General features: G+C 31.1%; 1 protein-coding gene across 1 annotated transcript; it reads right to left on the reverse strand.

Moving 5' to 3' along the window:
- Window positions 1-6,860: 6,860 nt before the first annotated feature.
- On the reverse strand, window positions 6,861-7,934 carry LOC115990630 (pentatricopeptide repeat-containing protein At1g71060, mitochondrial-like). The gene is made up of 3 exons (XM_031114443.1): window positions 7,740-7,934; window positions 7,288-7,557; window positions 6,861-7,208 (listed from the first exon to the last, which is right to left on the reverse strand). The coding sequence occupies exons 1-3, from the start codon at window positions 7,932-7,934 to the stop codon at window positions 6,861-6,863; spliced, it is 813 nt and encodes a 270-aa protein (XP_030970303.1).
- Between the last annotated feature and the right edge of the window lie 10,009 nt (window positions 7,935-17,943).

Below are 17,943 nucleotides of genomic sequence, written 5' to 3' on the forward strand. Positions count from 1 at the left end.
TAAAAAACTAATGTTTGGCCCAACAAAATTGTTCCAATTTGCTTTATATGTTCAATGAAAAGTTTGCTTCTTGCTTTATATGTTCAAGTCAAACTCTTATATCTAATTATTTTTATAAATAAAAAATTTTCCTGAATAAAAAATAAAAAATAAAAAAAAATAAAAAAAAAAAATCTAAGAGCAGGTCTATTCTATACTATAACTAGAATAATATGTTTTTTTTTAAAAAAAAGTTGTACAATTAGAAAACAAAAAAGACTAATCAACAGATCCCGTTGATCATATAATTGGGAGGGAAACAGAAACACATGGTGGTGGTGAAACACTTAGGAAAATATAGAAGAATAATGTATCAAACTTTTTTGTGTCCCTTCTTATCTAAAAAGGGAACATAGGGAATTGGCAAAACAAGCTTCTTTGTTTATATGTTACTTATTTGGCCTTAAGTTCCATGTAAAATAGTATTTTATATGCTAATGTCTTGTGTATTTCCTTTGATTTTAAAAAAAAAAAGAATTGCTAGGATTTTTAAAGGAACTAAAGTCAAACTATTTAAATTGAAACCTAAATTAGTCTTGATGTTGCTTTTTAATTAAATGAGAACAATAAGGAGTTTTTTTTTTTTTTTCTTCCTTTTTGGATTGTTTAATTTTGTATAATTTTAAAAATATATTTATTTAATTGAAAGAGTGATTTAATAATAAGACAAACCCAAAGGATAAATTTAGAAATTTAAAATTGTTTATAAATTTCTAATCCCACTTACAATTTACAAATTTATATAATAGTCTTTCAAATTCTTTAAATTAAGTACAAAATAAAAATATTTAAAAAGTGACGGTAAAAAAATACAAATTCCAGAAATAGGATACATGTTCTATACTTTAACTATTTGTGGTTATAGTTTAAAATATTATACTTTTTATTATTAAAAAAAAAAAGCATCTGCACATTATAATACAGTGAAATATGAAAAACTTTTAGATAAATGCAAAAGATTATTAAAGGTTTTTTCAAAGAATTTGATTTTTTATACCATTTTGTTTCGTTGAGCCTATGTGTTAAGGAAGGAAAAAAATGCTAAAGAAAGTTTTATTGACAAAGCAAAATGAATATTTTTGTTTGGGAATGAAAACTCAATTAAAAATTAAATGAATTCTTGAAATATACTGTATTCATGTTTGATAGAATTGGGGGAACTTGAGTAAGCATCTTTTCATAAAACGAAATGTACTTTGTTAAATTATATACCTGTGTTAAGGAAGGAAAAAATGCTAAAGAAAGTTTTATTGACAAAGTGAAAAGAATATGATTGTTTGGGAATTAAAACTCAATTAAAAATTAAATGAATTCTTGAAATATACTATATTCATGTTTGATAGAATTGGGGGAACACAAGGAGGCACCTTTTTTGTAAAATAAAATGTACTTTGTTAAATTATATTGCCTTTAAGCACGCATTCACGCGCATGCTCAGAGGTTCTTTTATTTTTTTGAGTAAAAGTTAATAATTTGCATCCATTATAATTTGAGATTACTACATTTTCCAATTACAAAAAAACCTAGAGATGTGATGAGCATTACGCGTTAGCAGATGAAATAATTTTTCATCACACCCCTAGCTATGCAAATTATTCATTTTACTTTGTCACAATTTGACTCATTACGTTGATAATTTAATAGATATACATCTCTTTAGTCTCTATTTGCAACTTGAGAGGGGCAGTTTCAACATTCTAGTCTTGCGTTAGTAACCCATGGTCAGTTACTCAACTTATAGGCTATAGGCTTAGTTAGCCACACGTTTGTACCAAAGCTAATGTTTGTAGCATGTGACTCTATACTTTGCATGCCTGTGCCAAGAAAATCTAATCTAAGTTTTCTGCTTCTATTTCTTTATTTCTTTCACATAATATGTTTCTGTTTTGACCCATTTTTTTATATATTTTTGAATCCTTGTTTTGATTGTTTGTTTGCCTTTAACATGCTAGATTAGGGTTTCTCTTCAATGTTTTCTTTGTTTTATCATGAACATGCATATGATATGATCATGCATTGATGCATAGGTGTTGAGATGTAGTAAGTGGGGTAAGGCATGCATTCACATGTACATGCATTTAATTGGGATATAATCTTGTTTATATTTGATGAATGTGACATGTGAGCTTGGAACATGTTTGTGTTCTCGATGCTCTCCAATAATTCTTTGATTCTACCATCATTTGTTTACTCCCTTGAATGATATGCATGATAAGTGTATGCTAGGGTTTATGATGATATGAAATGTCATATTGTATGCTTAAATGTATGCCAATGTGTGTGTGAGTATAGAATGCAATGTTAAATGAGCTTTTATAAGATCAAGATGTAAGACACAATGAGTGGAAGCCAACCCACAGGTCAAGCGGTTTTGGGTACTTAACACCTTCCCAAAATCATACCTAAACTCTGAACCCATACTTTGGTAGTAAGATTAGTCCTTCTATATAAGGGCGCTATGTAAATGGTCCTTAGACCTGATCTAGGTGACGACTCCATCTTTTCTCCTCCTCGATCCACTCGGCCGAGGCGTACTCACCTTTCCTCCTAAGGTGGGAGAAAACGGCTAGCGCTCATGATGCTCATGCGTGTGCTTAGAGTCTTGTTTATTTTTTTGGGTAAAAGTTAATAATTTGCATCCATTATAATTTAGGATTACTACCTAGAGTTGTGATTAGTGTTATACGTTTGTGGGTGAAATATAGGAGTGTGATGAGTGTTATGTGCTTATGGGTGAAATAAGTATTTCGTATATAAGTGTTTTGTGTTTGTGAGTGTTCATATACAAAAATTTATTTCACTCATAAATGCAGAACACTTATCACACCCCTAGGTATTTTGTGATTGGAAATTATAATAAATGGAAATTATTAACATTTACCAAAAAAATAGAAGAGCCTCATGTGCACACTCAAAGGCTAGTATATGTGATTACTTTACATATTGAAAATTATTAATCTTTAAAAGAAAAGAAAAAAAGAAAAAAAGCCTCATGCAATGCTAGATTTTCTTTTTTTAAAGGGAAAGCCTCTTACATTGTCAAGTTTTGTTAGTCCTAAAATGTAGCCCGTTAGTATACATCCATAACAAAAGTTTCAAATGCCTAAAAAAACCAATAAATAAAAAGTATAGGAAAGCTGACGATTGTCAAAAAAAAAAAAAAATTAATGAGATTTATCAAGTTCTCTTTTTTAATTTTAAAAGGTAGCAACTTAATCTTAAAATGTGGCAATTAAGTACACATCCATTAAAAAAGTTCTAAACACTGAAAATGATTTTCAAAATATTTTTAAAATATGCAACCAAACATTGTAAAATGAAAATATTTTACACTAAAAAATATTTTCAATGTAAAATATTTTACTTTGAAACAAACGAAGCCTTAATTACAGGCACACAAATCTTTTCTCTATACACAAAAGCAAACTAATATTTACTCACCGTAGAAAAAATGTTGAATTCAAAATTGAATCTAGAATTCAAATTTCAAATTCCAATAGATATAAGTAATAATGGATAAATTGCAACCAATCATGTTCATTGGGTGCCATTAACTACTGCAACCAAGAGAATATATTTTTTGCAAAACAAATGAAGCACCTCTTCTCAAGTACTTAGAAAATTTCAAATAGGAGCAGTTATCTAAAATTCTCAGCAAACTTCAACGATGCCATCTATGTGTGTGTGTGTGTGTGTTTTTTTTTCCTCAATTCCTATACTTTACCAAAAGTATAGGAATTACTTATGTGGTAGCGAAGGTTGGGAGATACAAGGTTGCCACCAAATATCTCAAGTCAAGCTTAGATTATAATGAAACTTTTACTTTCAAGGAAGAATAGCTTAACAGTGATGAAGAAGTTGAGATACTTCTGAAGGATGGGGCTGTCATCACCATTGGCAAAGTTTCTTTGCTGATCTTCGATACTCTTTAGCATGATTCATTTGGTACTTCATATGCACCCTATTCGTATGCATTAAAGAATATAAATAATATGAACATAAATATGGAGGTTAATCAGACCTATTGAATGGGCACTCAAGTCGGTGCAGAGTTTGCTAGTTCTTGGCATTCGGTTTCAACTATTGATACATGTTGCATTCCTTTTACCCATTCAAAGGAACATAAACTACAACCAATCATGTTCATTGGGTGCCATTAATTACTACAACCAAGAGAATATATTTTTTGCAAGACGAATAAAGCACCTCTTCTCACGTACTTTAGAAAACTTCAAGTAGGAGTAGTTATCTAAAATTCTCAACAAACTTCAACAATGCCATCTATGTGGTTTTTTTTTTTTTTTCTCAATTCCTATACTTTACTAAAAGTATAGGAGTTCCTTATGTGGTGGTGAAGGTTAGGAGATATAAGGTTGCCACCAAATATCTCAAGTCAAACTTAGATTGTATTGAAACTTTTGCTTTCAAGGAAGAATAGATTAACAGTGGTGAAAAAGTTGAGATACTTCCGAAAAATGGGGCTGCCATCACCATTGGCAAAGTTTCTTTGCTGATCTCCGATACTCTTCGGCATGATTCATTTGGTACTTCATATGCACCCTATTGATATGCATTAAAGGATAGAAATAATAGGAACATAAATATGGAGGTTAATCTGACCTATTGAATGGGGACTCAAGCCGATCTAGAGTTTGCTAGTTCTTGGCATTTGGATTCAACTATTGATACGTGTTGCATTCCTTTTATCCGTTCAAAACAATACTATTCACCAATTCTTTGTTATCTTAGAGTTAGTGTGAATGAAGTAGTTCTTAGAGGTAACAATGAGAATGGGGCAAAAATTTATATGAACGCCACACTTAGAGATGTGACCAAGAAAAATTAAGTGTCAAATAATGTGAACCCTAAGTGGGATGAGCTTATCCTATTTGTTGTGGCTAAGCCCTTTGATGGATCATTGGTTTTAACAATGAAGGTGCAACCTAATGCTAATGGGAGAGAAGTTTAATTATTGGAAAGTGCATAGTTCTCATGGAAAATTTATAGAAGCGGGACGATAATGCACCTATTTTTAGTGATTGGTATAATCTTGTAGGGCCTAAAAGAATGGTTGGGAAGCTTCATAAGGGAATCTTCTTGCATGGTGAATATCTCATTTTTGATGAGTTGATAAATTACAGCAGTGATTTCAGGCCAACTGCAAATTTAGGGATACCTAGTAAAGGGGTTTTACATTTGGAAATCTTGAAACAATTATTTATTACAATAAATATATCGTTGCAATAACTTGACCAAAATTATTTTTGTCAATTATTTACAATCTATTGCAATAAAATTTGTGAAATAATAGTCTATTACTACAAAATATTCAAAGTAGTAAATTTTTTATTGCAATCTATTGCAATAAAATTTGTGAAATAATAGTCTATTCTACAAAATATTCGAAGTAGTAAATTGTTTATTGCAACAAAAATTATATTATTGCATCAAAATTGTAATTAAAATATTTAAAATTTATTACAACAAGATTTTTTGTAACACAAACCTATTACCTTAAATTTTATTGCAACACTTTGCATAAGCTATTGCAATGACTTTGATGGTATTGCAACAATTTTTTTCATTGCAATAAACATTTTTTTGTTGTAGTGACATGTGATAAACCTTTAATATTACATAATTATTAGAACCTTGGTACATTTTGATTACAATTTCAATTACTAAAAAGTTATTTGTTGTTGCAAATTTTATTGCTAACAAAAGTACCTTTTTTAAGGCAGTAGCAAAGTATTTGAATATATTTGTTAAACAAATAAATTGTCTACTTTCTACCTATACCCATTAGTTCAGCTGTAAACACAGAACTATGGTGGATGAAAATTTCAATTCACTAATTTCTGTACGATTTCTCTCTCTCGGTTTTGGCTCTCTCACATAGGGTTGTAAATAAACCAAGCCGATCATGAAAAACTCAGGCTCGGTTCGATAAAAAGCTAATTCATGTTTGTTTATAAATAAGCCAAGCTTGAGCCTTAGTTTTAGGCTTGTTTAATAAACAAGCCGAGCCCAAGCAAAAAAATTTGATCACGAACAAGCTCGTGAGTTATTAGGCTTGATACACAACAATTCAAGTATAGACTCATTTATAAGTTTATATGTGTTAACTAAATACTCATTACACATATCTTAATAATGACATGGTCAACATGAGACCACTACCTATATTGCCTTAATTTTTTCCTTCCCTTTAAATTGATCAAGAACCACTTTAGACTATAGTTACATTTAAAAATAAATAAATAATTAAGTATGCCACATATGATCATTTCCTATCAATCATCTAAAGTAAAGTTATGAAATATGTTAGTATTTTCTCATTCATAATAGTTACAAACAGGTATTTTTCTAATCCTTCACCATCTAACGTGAATGTAAAAATTGTATTTTGAATAATTGTTGAAACTGTAGACAAGGAATGATGAATGAATGAATTTAATTATGTAAATTATTAATTTGAATAATAACTAATCATAAGTAAGACTAGATGCATGATAAAATGAGTATACTATTTTCTTTTTATTTTTTCGTAATTTTAGAGATTTAAGCATTTAATAATGTAATTTTTTTAGATCTCAAGCTCAAAAACTTAACCTGAACTTGAGTTTGACCTTGATATTAAGCTTGAGTTTGGCTTGACTAATTAATCAAGCCAAGCCAAGCTCAAGTTTTTTGGCTTTCCCACGAGCTCAAGCTCAAACACTATTTTTAGGCTTCTCACAAACTCGAGATTTTGGTTTTAGGGCGAGCAAATCTTGAACATGCACTACTCAACAAAGCTCGGCTCGTTTACAGCCCCACTCTCACAGGTATAGTCTTTGTTTCCTAAGCTCTCTAGGGTTACTAATTCCATAAGACTCTAATGAACCCCTAACATTTCTTGATTTGCTCAAAGTATCAATCAATCTATTATAATCCGGCACTCCCAACTTCATTCCAAACTTCTCTATCTTCTCAAAAGCATCTACGGCTTCTCTAACCTTCCTTGCTCTAGCATATCTCCATGAAATCAATGCAAATGTCTCTTTACTCAACAACCCTTTATGCTTCATATCACTAACTAAATTCCAGAGCACCTTGAACTTTTTGATCTTACCCAAAGCCTCAATCAAAGCATTATACTTCAACCTTAGCACCATCGAGAACAGACTCTATAGAAGAATTAGAGCCTTTTGTTAGTAATTTACAAACTCTTTCAGAGTCCTCATGGACTCTATTGCTTAAAATAACATCTGGGTCCTTGTCATTTATTTCATCAAACACTTGGCCTACACCATCATGTAATAGTCTGTAAAAACCAAGACAATATTTTAGCAAAGACCCATGTTGAGTTTCAATGTGAGGTTTTGAATTTTGGAGGAAAGTTTGATCTTTGAGTGTGCTGAGAAAATCACTAGTGAGTGATCTAATGAGAATAGTTTTAACAGATTGCGGAGTTGGCTTACAATTCTTTGCTTCCATTTCACGGAATAACTCAAGTGCTTCATCATACTTCCTTGCCTTACAATGCACAATGATAATTATACCATATGTCACGACATCAAGTTCAAACCCTTCATCTCTCATCTCCCTATAATCCTCATTCAACCTCAATAAATTTTGCTCTTAACCCCAACCCCCCAACATAATTGTGTAGATTTAATATCCAGTACAAATCTTCTCTTCTTCATTGTATTAAACACCTCTTGTGCTTTCTCAACATTTTTCGATTTGCTCAAAGTATCAATCAATCTATTATAATCCGACACTTCCAACTTCATTCCAAACTTCTCTATCTTCTCAAAAGCATCTACGGCTTCTTTAACCTTCCTCACTCTAGCATATCTCCGTGAAATCGACGCAAACGTCTCTTTACTCAACATCCCTTTATGCTTCATATCACTAACTAAATTCCAAAGCACCTTGAACTGTTTGATCTTACCCAAAGCCTCAATCAAAACATAATTAATATGTTTTAATTTAAGTTCCAAAAGTGGCCACATAATTAATATGTTTTAATTTTAGTCATATAACTAATATATTTGCAAAATTAATTAAAAAAATTATGAGTTTCAGTAGTTCAATTGGTAAAAAAAATTTCTATAGATTGGACTAATTGGTAAAATATTTTTCTAAACAAATAAAAATTAGCTTTGTTAAGGTTAAAAAAAAAAAGACTTTGAATTTTGGACTATTCTGTACTTTTAAGTTTTGCAAAATTGAAAAAAGACCGTGTGAGACTCAAGTCTCCTATATTCAAGTTCCAAAAGTGGCCAAATAATTAATATATTTTAATTTTAGTCATATAAATGATATATTTGTAAAATTAATTTAAGAAATTATGAGTTTTAGTTAGGTTTTTGTTAAGGTAAAAAATATTTTAAAAAAAGAAAAGAAAAAGACCACGAGTTTTAGACCATCTATCTATGTATTTTTACAAAACTGAAAAAAGATTGTGTGAGCTAACTCAAATTTCAAAACACAATTTTAGGTTCAACCATTATAGTCCCTTCTAGAGCCAATAGTTTTTGACCATCATGCTGGGAAGAAACTTCTTCTTCTTCTTCATGATTATTGTTGAGTTGCTTCAGGTTCATGAGATTCGCAGAGGAGCTGGTACCCCAACAAGAAGGTACCAACTAACGCTTTCATTCTCTATCTCCTTGTTTTTGGTGGATACATAATACTTCCATTCTAACTGGTGAGGAAAATGAAAATGTTGAATCTTGGGAATTTGATCCAACTGGGTGTCACCATAACTGGTTTGGACTAGTTGGGTTGAGCTTGTCATTTTCATTTGAAGAAACCAATATAATCTTCTTGATGACCAAACTGATAAATGGGGTATTTTGCATTCAAATATATGATTATAAGATTACTTAACTTATGCATGATTCTCTACTATTCTGTGATTAGATTGTCTAAGTTCCATTTTTTGTGGTTTTGTCACGTGTTTATGTTGTATATATAGGTATATACATGAATAGGTTGTCATAATGATATTTGAGTTTGGAGAATTTTATTTCATAAAGCTGATAAAGTGAAAATTCAAGTTCTGGAATTTTCTAAGTGAAAATTCGAAATTGAATATTTTTGATCAATTGAGCAATACTCAATTCCTATTTGATCGATCGAAAAGAGCATTCGATCGATTGAGATTCGTAAAAACTGAATTTTCTACAGAATTTTTGGTAACTATTCTAAACGTTTGAAAAGGTTTCAAGCATTGTGAACGGTTTTATGAAACATTTTAACTCTTCATATGTACTTTTTGATGGAATATAACCTTATGAGTATAAATAGAGGCTTATGTTCACTTGAAAAATAATTGTAGTACCAAACAAAATAGTAAGTTAGAGAGAAAAATAAGAAATCCTATGATTCTTCTCTAGAATTGTTATACATAGAAGCAAACAAATTGGTTGTATCCTGTGGACAAATTTGCGATAACCCTTTAGCAATAAGAGTGTGGGGCAAATATTATCTAAGGATAAAAATTTTGTGCCTCCAAGTTATCTATTTCTGTTTGTCTTTTGTGTTATCTTTGTTCTTCCTTTATTACTTTGTATATTATTCCGAACAGTTTATTGGTCTGAAACCACATAATTATAGCAACACTGGTTTTTTTTTCCCCTTAATCCACTTTGAGAACCCAACTGTAGTGATTTTTAATACTTCTTTATAAGTCATTGTAGAGAGGGAAAATTCCCGACCTATCACAAGCTGACACGTCACATTACCAAGTCCACAAAATACAGCCAATTACAGAACACCATATATTGCTGCTAGGTTTTGCTATCACTATTCAGAAGCCAACAGAAATTTGCCAAGTGTCATGCAAGAGCTAATCACGCATCAGCGCACGTGTAAGCGATGACTCAAGCAGCCTCGCACGTGTAAGCGATGACTCAAGCAGCCTCGCACGTGTAAGCGATGACTCAAGCAACCTCGCACGTGTAAGCGATGACTTAAGCGGACCAATCAAGCTGTGACATGTGTCACCAATCAAGCTCCGCCACGTGTCGCTCACCCACCCCAAAACTCCTATAAATAGAAGCCTTCCTGAGACATTTAGAGGACCAGAATTCAGAAGTGAAAAAGCTCTGTGAAGATCAAGCCTCAAAGCCTTCAAGAACTTCAAGAACTTCAACCCCAAAATCGAAGAACATTCGAAGCAGAATCATCCAGATCATCTGCCTAGATCCTAAAGTTCACGGGAATCAAGCCAAAAGTGTCCGAAAACATCAACAACTCACAAATCATTGAAGCTCAACGGATTCAAGCCTCTAAAGCTCCGAAGAACTTCCACCACAAACCTTCGAAGACGAAGAACGCACGAAGAACACGAAGAACGCGAAGAACAAAGGATTTCTAAACAAGCTCATAGCCAGAGATTCATTGTAATTCCGTTTCAGTAATCTTCGATCCATCCATCAACCAAATTGAAGGATATTTTGTGTTCAAGTCAAATCCACATTACCATAAATCTAATCAATAAGTTTTGCAAGGAGATCGAATCAGAGGATCACTCTTTTATAATTTCAGAGAATTGTACCACACAATCATAAATACAAATTCGCATTTGTGAAACTATTTTACTTGTTTGATTTATTTCAAACTAGAAATTTAGTCGCTTACAGTCATATTGAGTTATTACTTTTCATATTTTCCTCCACAAATGTCCTGTATGGAAGAAGTGATTTGGAGAATTTTGTGATCATTTGAGAGTTCTAAATGTTCTATTTTCTATTTGAATAAGAGCCGGTGTGTCCCGTCAAGAAGGACAAGAAAAAAGAGAGTTAGAAAGAAAATGGGAAATTAAAATAAGTGTAGAATGGTCGAAATGTCCTTGATGTTCCTCTTATGTCACTTCAAATCATGGGTATTTAGAACTACTGGACAAGATGAAGCTAACCGTGTTTCCAATCTAAAGTCAGGCAACAAAAATGGCATTACTTAAGTGAAAGGATAAATATTTTCCTTGGTGCCTTTTAATATTTTTAAGTTCATGTAGCCAAAAATAGGGAACAATGAATTTGAATTGCTATTATTTTACATCTGCGCAGTTGTACAATACCAATTTGACATGTTATGTTTATTTGATTGTGGATGTTGTTTAGTTGATGCAATCAAAGAAATAACTAGTAAGATGGGTGTGACGTATTGGAGGTTTGATGGTAATTCTTGCTAAATTCAAATGGTTAGGGTAACACCAGAACCACCAGGGAATGATGAGAGCAGCATCAATTGTGATTGTCACTTTGAGGATAACAACACTGTATGTCATGTTGTAAAGATGTGCACTTCCCTCACCCTATTGCTAATTAATTTTACACAGTAATTCTTCTATCTTATATTATATGCATGATTCTATGTCTTCATATGGTGGACAAAAATTTTAAAAATTTTCATCTAAGCCTTAATCTCTACTTATCTGTATATTGTTATTGTTAATATTTTTATCATAAAGAATAAAAAAAAGGATTCTAAATCAAAAATTATATTGAAAGTTAATAGCATTAATAGTTTGATCATATCATGTTGTTGTAATCTTTACTTTTTGCTTGAATAATAGTATCGACAGTTTAAATTTCAAATAGCCCAACAAATATGTATTGATGTTTTGTTTCGAAGTTTTGCTAAGTTTAGGCATGGATTTAAGGTGCTGCTGGATTTTGGACATGGTTGAGTCAATAAGTTGGGCATGGGCTTGAGTTCAGGTGCTAGGTGGGTCTATGACTTGGTTGGGTATTTGAGTTGGAGTTTCTTGGGTACCGGGCTTATTGGGTTTGTACCTTGTAGCTGAGTTCGAGCTGTTTAAGTACATTTGGGTTGGCCATGGTTTTGGTACGGTGGATATGCTTATAGGATGCATTGCTCCCTGTCTTTGCATTGAAGCATTGGTTCAGTAAAGGAAAAAACAAACTAAGGGTCTGTTTTGGATCCACTTATTTTACTGAAATTTTTTTTTTTTTTGTTAAAAGTGCTATAAATAAAGATAAATGTTAGCAGAAATAGTATAGTGTTACTCATGAATAGTACCAAAAAGTTCAGTAGTACCCATAAATAGTAGCAAAAATAAACTTAATAGTAAAATAAATTGGCAAAATATAAGCTAGCCAAACAGACATTAAGTGTCCGTATGGCATGATTAATTTTGCCAACTTATTTTACTATTCAGCTTATTTTTTCTGTTATTCATGGGTCACACTGCACTTTTTGGTACTATTTATGGGTCTCATTGTAATATTTCAGCTAACTTTTACCTTTATTTACAGTAATTTCAGCACAAAATTTTCAGTTTCAGCAAAATAAGCGAATCTCAAATAAACCCTAAGTGTGCATTTAGCTCCAACTTAAAAAGCCAACTTATTTTATTGTTCAACTTATTTTTGCTACTATTCAATGGGCCCCACTACATTTTTTGGTACTATTTATGAGTCCCGTTGTACTATTTCAGCTAACTTTTACCTTTATCTACAGTACTTTCAATAAAAAGTTTTCAGTTTCAACAAAATAACGGAGCCTAAACAGACCCTAAGTGTTATGTATTTGGGAATAAAAGCCATAGGAGATTCTCTCCAGTTTTTGAAAGGGGAAATTTGGAGAGTTGTCTTTCGTCCCTAAACTAATCAAAATATTTTATTTATGTCATTAAAATTTTAAAATATATTTTTTTTCATCCCTAAATTACTAGAAATTTTTTTTTTTATCCCTATTTTTATCTTTAAACTATTGAAAAAACTACAAAATTCAAGAATGGAAAAAAGAGAATTTTAAAATTTAGAGATGAAAAATCAAAATTTTGGTAAAGTTTAAAAACCAAAATAGTATTTTACTAAAAAATAAAAACAAACAAATAGGTGAACATGGAGAAAATCAAACCTTTTTTTTTTAGAAACAAGACAGAACTTTAAGAGAAAAAAGAATAGAGAAAAATTGGTATTGAAGAAACCCAAGGAACAAAACTCACGTATTTGTTTCCTTGTAACCCTAAAACAAAACCCAACAATCCACAAAATAAACATGTTATTCCAAGGAAGACAACAACACCTTCAACAAGGAAGGGACCCCAATTCTACTGCCTAAGACAAGTTAGAGCTTTCTTAGCAACAGAGAAACCCTCGCTTTATTGTCAAACCAAGTCATTTGTTGATCTAGAGAAAATCAGACCTAGTAAAAGAAAAGTGACTGTGACAACCAATTATGAGCTTCATTGGACGCCAAGAACAAATTAAGGGTACTCTATTGAATGGACAACGTCTATTATATTGAGATTTATGAGACTATTCATGTCTTTATTTTTAAAAAAGCCACATGACTCATTAAAACATTAATGTGACTAAACTAAATATGGATGATCTCTTCAGTTATCACATAAAAGGTTGGAGCAAAATAATTTAAAACACATGTGGAGCCAAAATTATTCCTTGTTTATTAACTAATTGTTGTTGGGAGAAAGCTGGTTGTATATGGTAAGGCTATAAAGAAATCAATAAAAAGCTAACAAATGATATAAAAATTACTTTGTAGAGAGCTAAAAACTCTTAACCTACAATATGCTACTTCTTTTCACAAGACCAAATTATCATTTACTCATACCTTATACAATCAATTAAATCACATTACCATATTATATCACAAATATAGACACAATCTTCACTATAATTTCTATTGAGGCCACACATATCATCCTCAAAATAAAACCATAATAGTTAACGTGTGTGGACACTGCCATGTGATGCCTTGGAAAGAAGATTGTTTTGAAATTTGTCTTGAAAACCTTGAATTTCTGTAAAATGTGAGAAGTCATCACTTTTTTTTTCTTTTACTTTTTTTTTAAAAAAAAAAACTAGGGAAAAACAAAGTAAGAAATAAAAAATATTTTTATTTAGAAAATAACTCAATGGATAAAAATGGTCTAAAAAGAGTTTGAGAGTTAGGTTACGTCGTGAGAAAGTGTGAGGCACCCACACACGTCCGATGTATTTACCAGTCTCTACTAGTAAGTAAAGGTTATGTAATGTTTAATTAATTATTCAATGAACACTAAAACTTATGATTCATTATTTAAGAAATTTTATAGCATGATGGAAAAAAACTAAATTAATTATGGCATTATTCAATGGACACTGCCACATGATGCATTATTTCTATTATTTATGGATTTAGTGTTAGTCCATCATGTCATAAAACTAAATCGAGAAGTAATAGAAACTATGTGATAGTGAAAAAACAAATGCGAGTAGTTAAAAGAAAATAATTTCTTTTTACTTGTAGTACTAGTATCTCTAAATATTTATTTGAACTTAGATTTATAAGTTATTTAGAACCAATATTTGGGCTTTAATCATTGTCGCAAAAATAGCATGTAATTCAAATTATTTCGTGGGCTTAACAAAGAAAGTCATGGAGAAATTATTTCAAACAAAACCTAACCTACATAACTGACCTAAACAGAGCCCAATCCATTAACAAGCCCATGATGTAGAATGGTCTATAGACTTCTGATACTCTCTTCCTCTCGAATTTTCAATTTTCACGGAGAAGAGGCCCCTATTTTATTTCCATTTTGCTAGCCGTTGGATTTGTATTCTTCCCCCTAAACGGCTAAACCCGAAGGCACCACTGTAAACAGAGAGCTGTTTTTTATTTATTTTTTATTTTTTATATATATATATATATATATATAGATACAGGGCCACAGTACACAGCTAATGTAACAGTAACAGTGCACGCCTCACTGTAATATTTTTTCTTTTTTTTTTTCTTTCCTTTTTTTAAAATCACTTAGTGTATTTGGGAAATTATTATAAGCTAGTTTTTTTTATATGTATGGGACAATAATTTAATTTTTTTCTTCATAAATTTAAAAACATGTCTTATCAAAAAAAAAAAAAAGTATAAAAGTAAAATTAAAAGCAAAGTTAACACAATAAATGATAGATTGATTTGAGAATTTATGTGCACAGTTCAATAAGTTCATTATTGGGATAAAGCACATGTAAAATAGTATGCATCATAATTGAGGTATAAAATAGCCAAATAGGGTGTTTACACCATTGTTTTTCTTTATGCCACTACTTGTGATTTCCATTTTTTTCTACTTGTAGAGTGCAATATTAGTGATTTCATAAAACAAGTTGTCAAATCTGACAAACAAAAAGTTCAATATTCATTTAAAAGGAAGTAAGGTTTGGGTTGCTTCATTCATTCTCTCAGGGAATTTTTGTTGTTGAAATATCTAAGCTATTTTTAAATATAAATGTTAAATGTTAACATAAATTTAGATTATGAAAATTTAAAATTATAGATTGAAATTTTATTTCTTAAAGCTTAATTCTAGAGTGTTGGAGTGGAAAGCCGGAAATAACCATCAAATATGTATTAATTGCACTTGAGAAAATGAGATGTAGACTTGGGTCGATTTTCAAAAAAAAAAAAAAAAGATTTGGGTTGGCTATGGATTTGGTACGAAGGATATGCTAATAATAGGATTCTGGGCATGGCGGGTCGAGATTGTAAAATGAATTGTTCAATTCTTGTATTTCTAATTGTTTCTTGTTCAAGAATCATGATGAGTACTTTAAAAGTTCAAAACTTATGCAGCTTGGTCAGGGCAAAAAATAAATTACGTACCTGAAGTCTAATATTCTTTTCCACAAGAATGCTAGCCCACACATTAAATCTGGTTTGGCAGCAAGGATGGGGTTGAAAATTGCATATTCCAATATCCAATAGCTTGGTCTACCTTTGCAAGTTGGCGGACCAAAGATAAAAAAGCCTATAATGGAACTAGTTGAGAAAGTAACAGAAGAAGTTGTAGGAATAAATTGTCTCATTTGATAACGTATCTATTTGATAACTTCATGTATGTTATGATTTAATAAGATGTTACATGTCCTTATAATATTGGTTAATGAAGAAATAAATTTCCTAAGTAACTCCAACTTTGATGGACAAGTGGAGGTTATAGATACAAGAAATTTGGTCATCTCTCTACCTATAAAAAAAACATTCAGTTACCCCATCAGATACACTGAATAGTTAAAGAGAAAAGAGGGTCAACAGAGGGAAACCAATTCTATAAGAATTAAGTGTCTTTTATACTAAGACTTCATGTTAATAAAATTTCAACAATCGATCAAAGTAAACTTTATAATTAATTTGTGTAGTTGTGAAATCATAATAATTCAAAATCCTAAAATTTATATTATGGTTGTTTATAATCTAACAACAGAAAGAAAACATTTACATGTAGTATTAGAGCTTGTGTTTTAGAATTATCATGTTTTCCATTAAAAGATTTATAAACAATCATAGTTTCCATTATCATGACTGTGATTTTGAATTTGTGAAAAAAATTAAAGTATTCTATATGATCTTGGATCAAATTTGGCTAATATGAACTTTGTTTTTCCATTAGTTAATAAATTTTGGGTATTACGAATTTCTACGATATTTGATTCTAATTTATTTAAGAGAAATGCTAATGGATGTCCTTAGGACGGTGATTAATAATCTATTTAAAAAAAAAAATTATGGGAAAAGAAAATGAAAAAAAAAACAATTAATATTTTGACAGTTTTTTCTATTTTCCGTAAAAGTGGTGTCAAAACTTTCTTAAAATAGATTATTAACCATTGCCCTAAAAACACCTGTTAACATAACCCTTTATTTAATTGTTTCTTTAAAGATTAACAACTTTAATGTTTAATGCATGGTTTTAAAAATTAGATCGAATCGGACTGACCTGACCGGTCAGCCCGACCGATTCAATCGGGAACCGACCTTCAATCTGGTCCGATTATGGGTAAAAACCAAAAATAGCTTAAAAATCGAGAAAATTCAAAAACCGGCCGGTTCAATGGAGAACCGAGAATCGGCATGGTCAAACCAGTTACTTACCAGTTGGGATTTTTTGACTTTTTCCCAGCCTAAAACTACGTCGTTTTGGCCAGGAACCTAACGACTAACCCTAAAGTCCTAACTCCTAAACACTCTCACAGTCTCATGCCTCTCTCAAGCTCTCTACCTCACGCACGTGGCATGCCCCTCAATTTTTTCTTTCTTTCTCATCGGCTCATCCTCCGACGTCTGAAGTGTTCTCTATTCTAGGTTTTTTTCTTTTTTCTTTTTTTCTTTTTTCCTTCTCGATCTCGCCAAGACATCTGAGCTCTACTCTCTGCTTTTTGGCTTCATTAGGTAATATTCTTTTCTTTTGATTTTGATCATTTTCTCTGTTCTTTTTTTTTTTTTTTTTTTTTCATTTCATTTCTCTCAGCTTCATCTCATATTCTCCGTTCATGTTCTTGGCTTCATCTCAAGTTCTCCGTTCTGTGACTTTACTGGTAAGTGGTAACTTCTATCATTAATTCTCATTTCAATTATTAGTTTACAAAGTATGTTGTGGATTTTGTGTATGTTGTGGATTTGATTTACAGAACATTTGTGTTTGTGAAATATAGTTTATAGAGTATTATACATAATTTAATTAGACTATTTATGATTTATGAGAAATGATTATTAGAATCATCATTTCATTTATTGTTCTTTGGTTTTGAAATTTGTATAGATATGGACATCGAAGTGATTGAGGATGATGATGACATCAATTTGGAATCATTTGGTGATGAACTTGATGCTCCTCCAGAATTTAGAGATAAAAATCATCCTATTCAAGTTGAAGATGAAGAAGATGAGAATGAGGATGATGATAATGATGCTAGTGGTGGAGCATTTGGTTCACATGATGATATTGATTTCAATTTTCTTCATAACAAATGAGGCTTGAGTCTTAAAACTTAGTAATTGTTTGTTTGAAACTTTAAAACTTATTTGCTATTTGGATGAAATGAACTTATTTGCTATTTGCCATTTGGATGTAAATTTAATGACTAATGAACT

This window comes from Quercus lobata, chromosome 5, assembly GCF_001633185.2.
Source record: "Quercus lobata isolate SW786 chromosome 5, ValleyOak3.0 Primary Assembly, whole genome shotgun sequence".
NCBI lineage: Eukaryota > Viridiplantae > Streptophyta > Magnoliopsida > Fagales > Fagaceae > Quercus > Quercus lobata.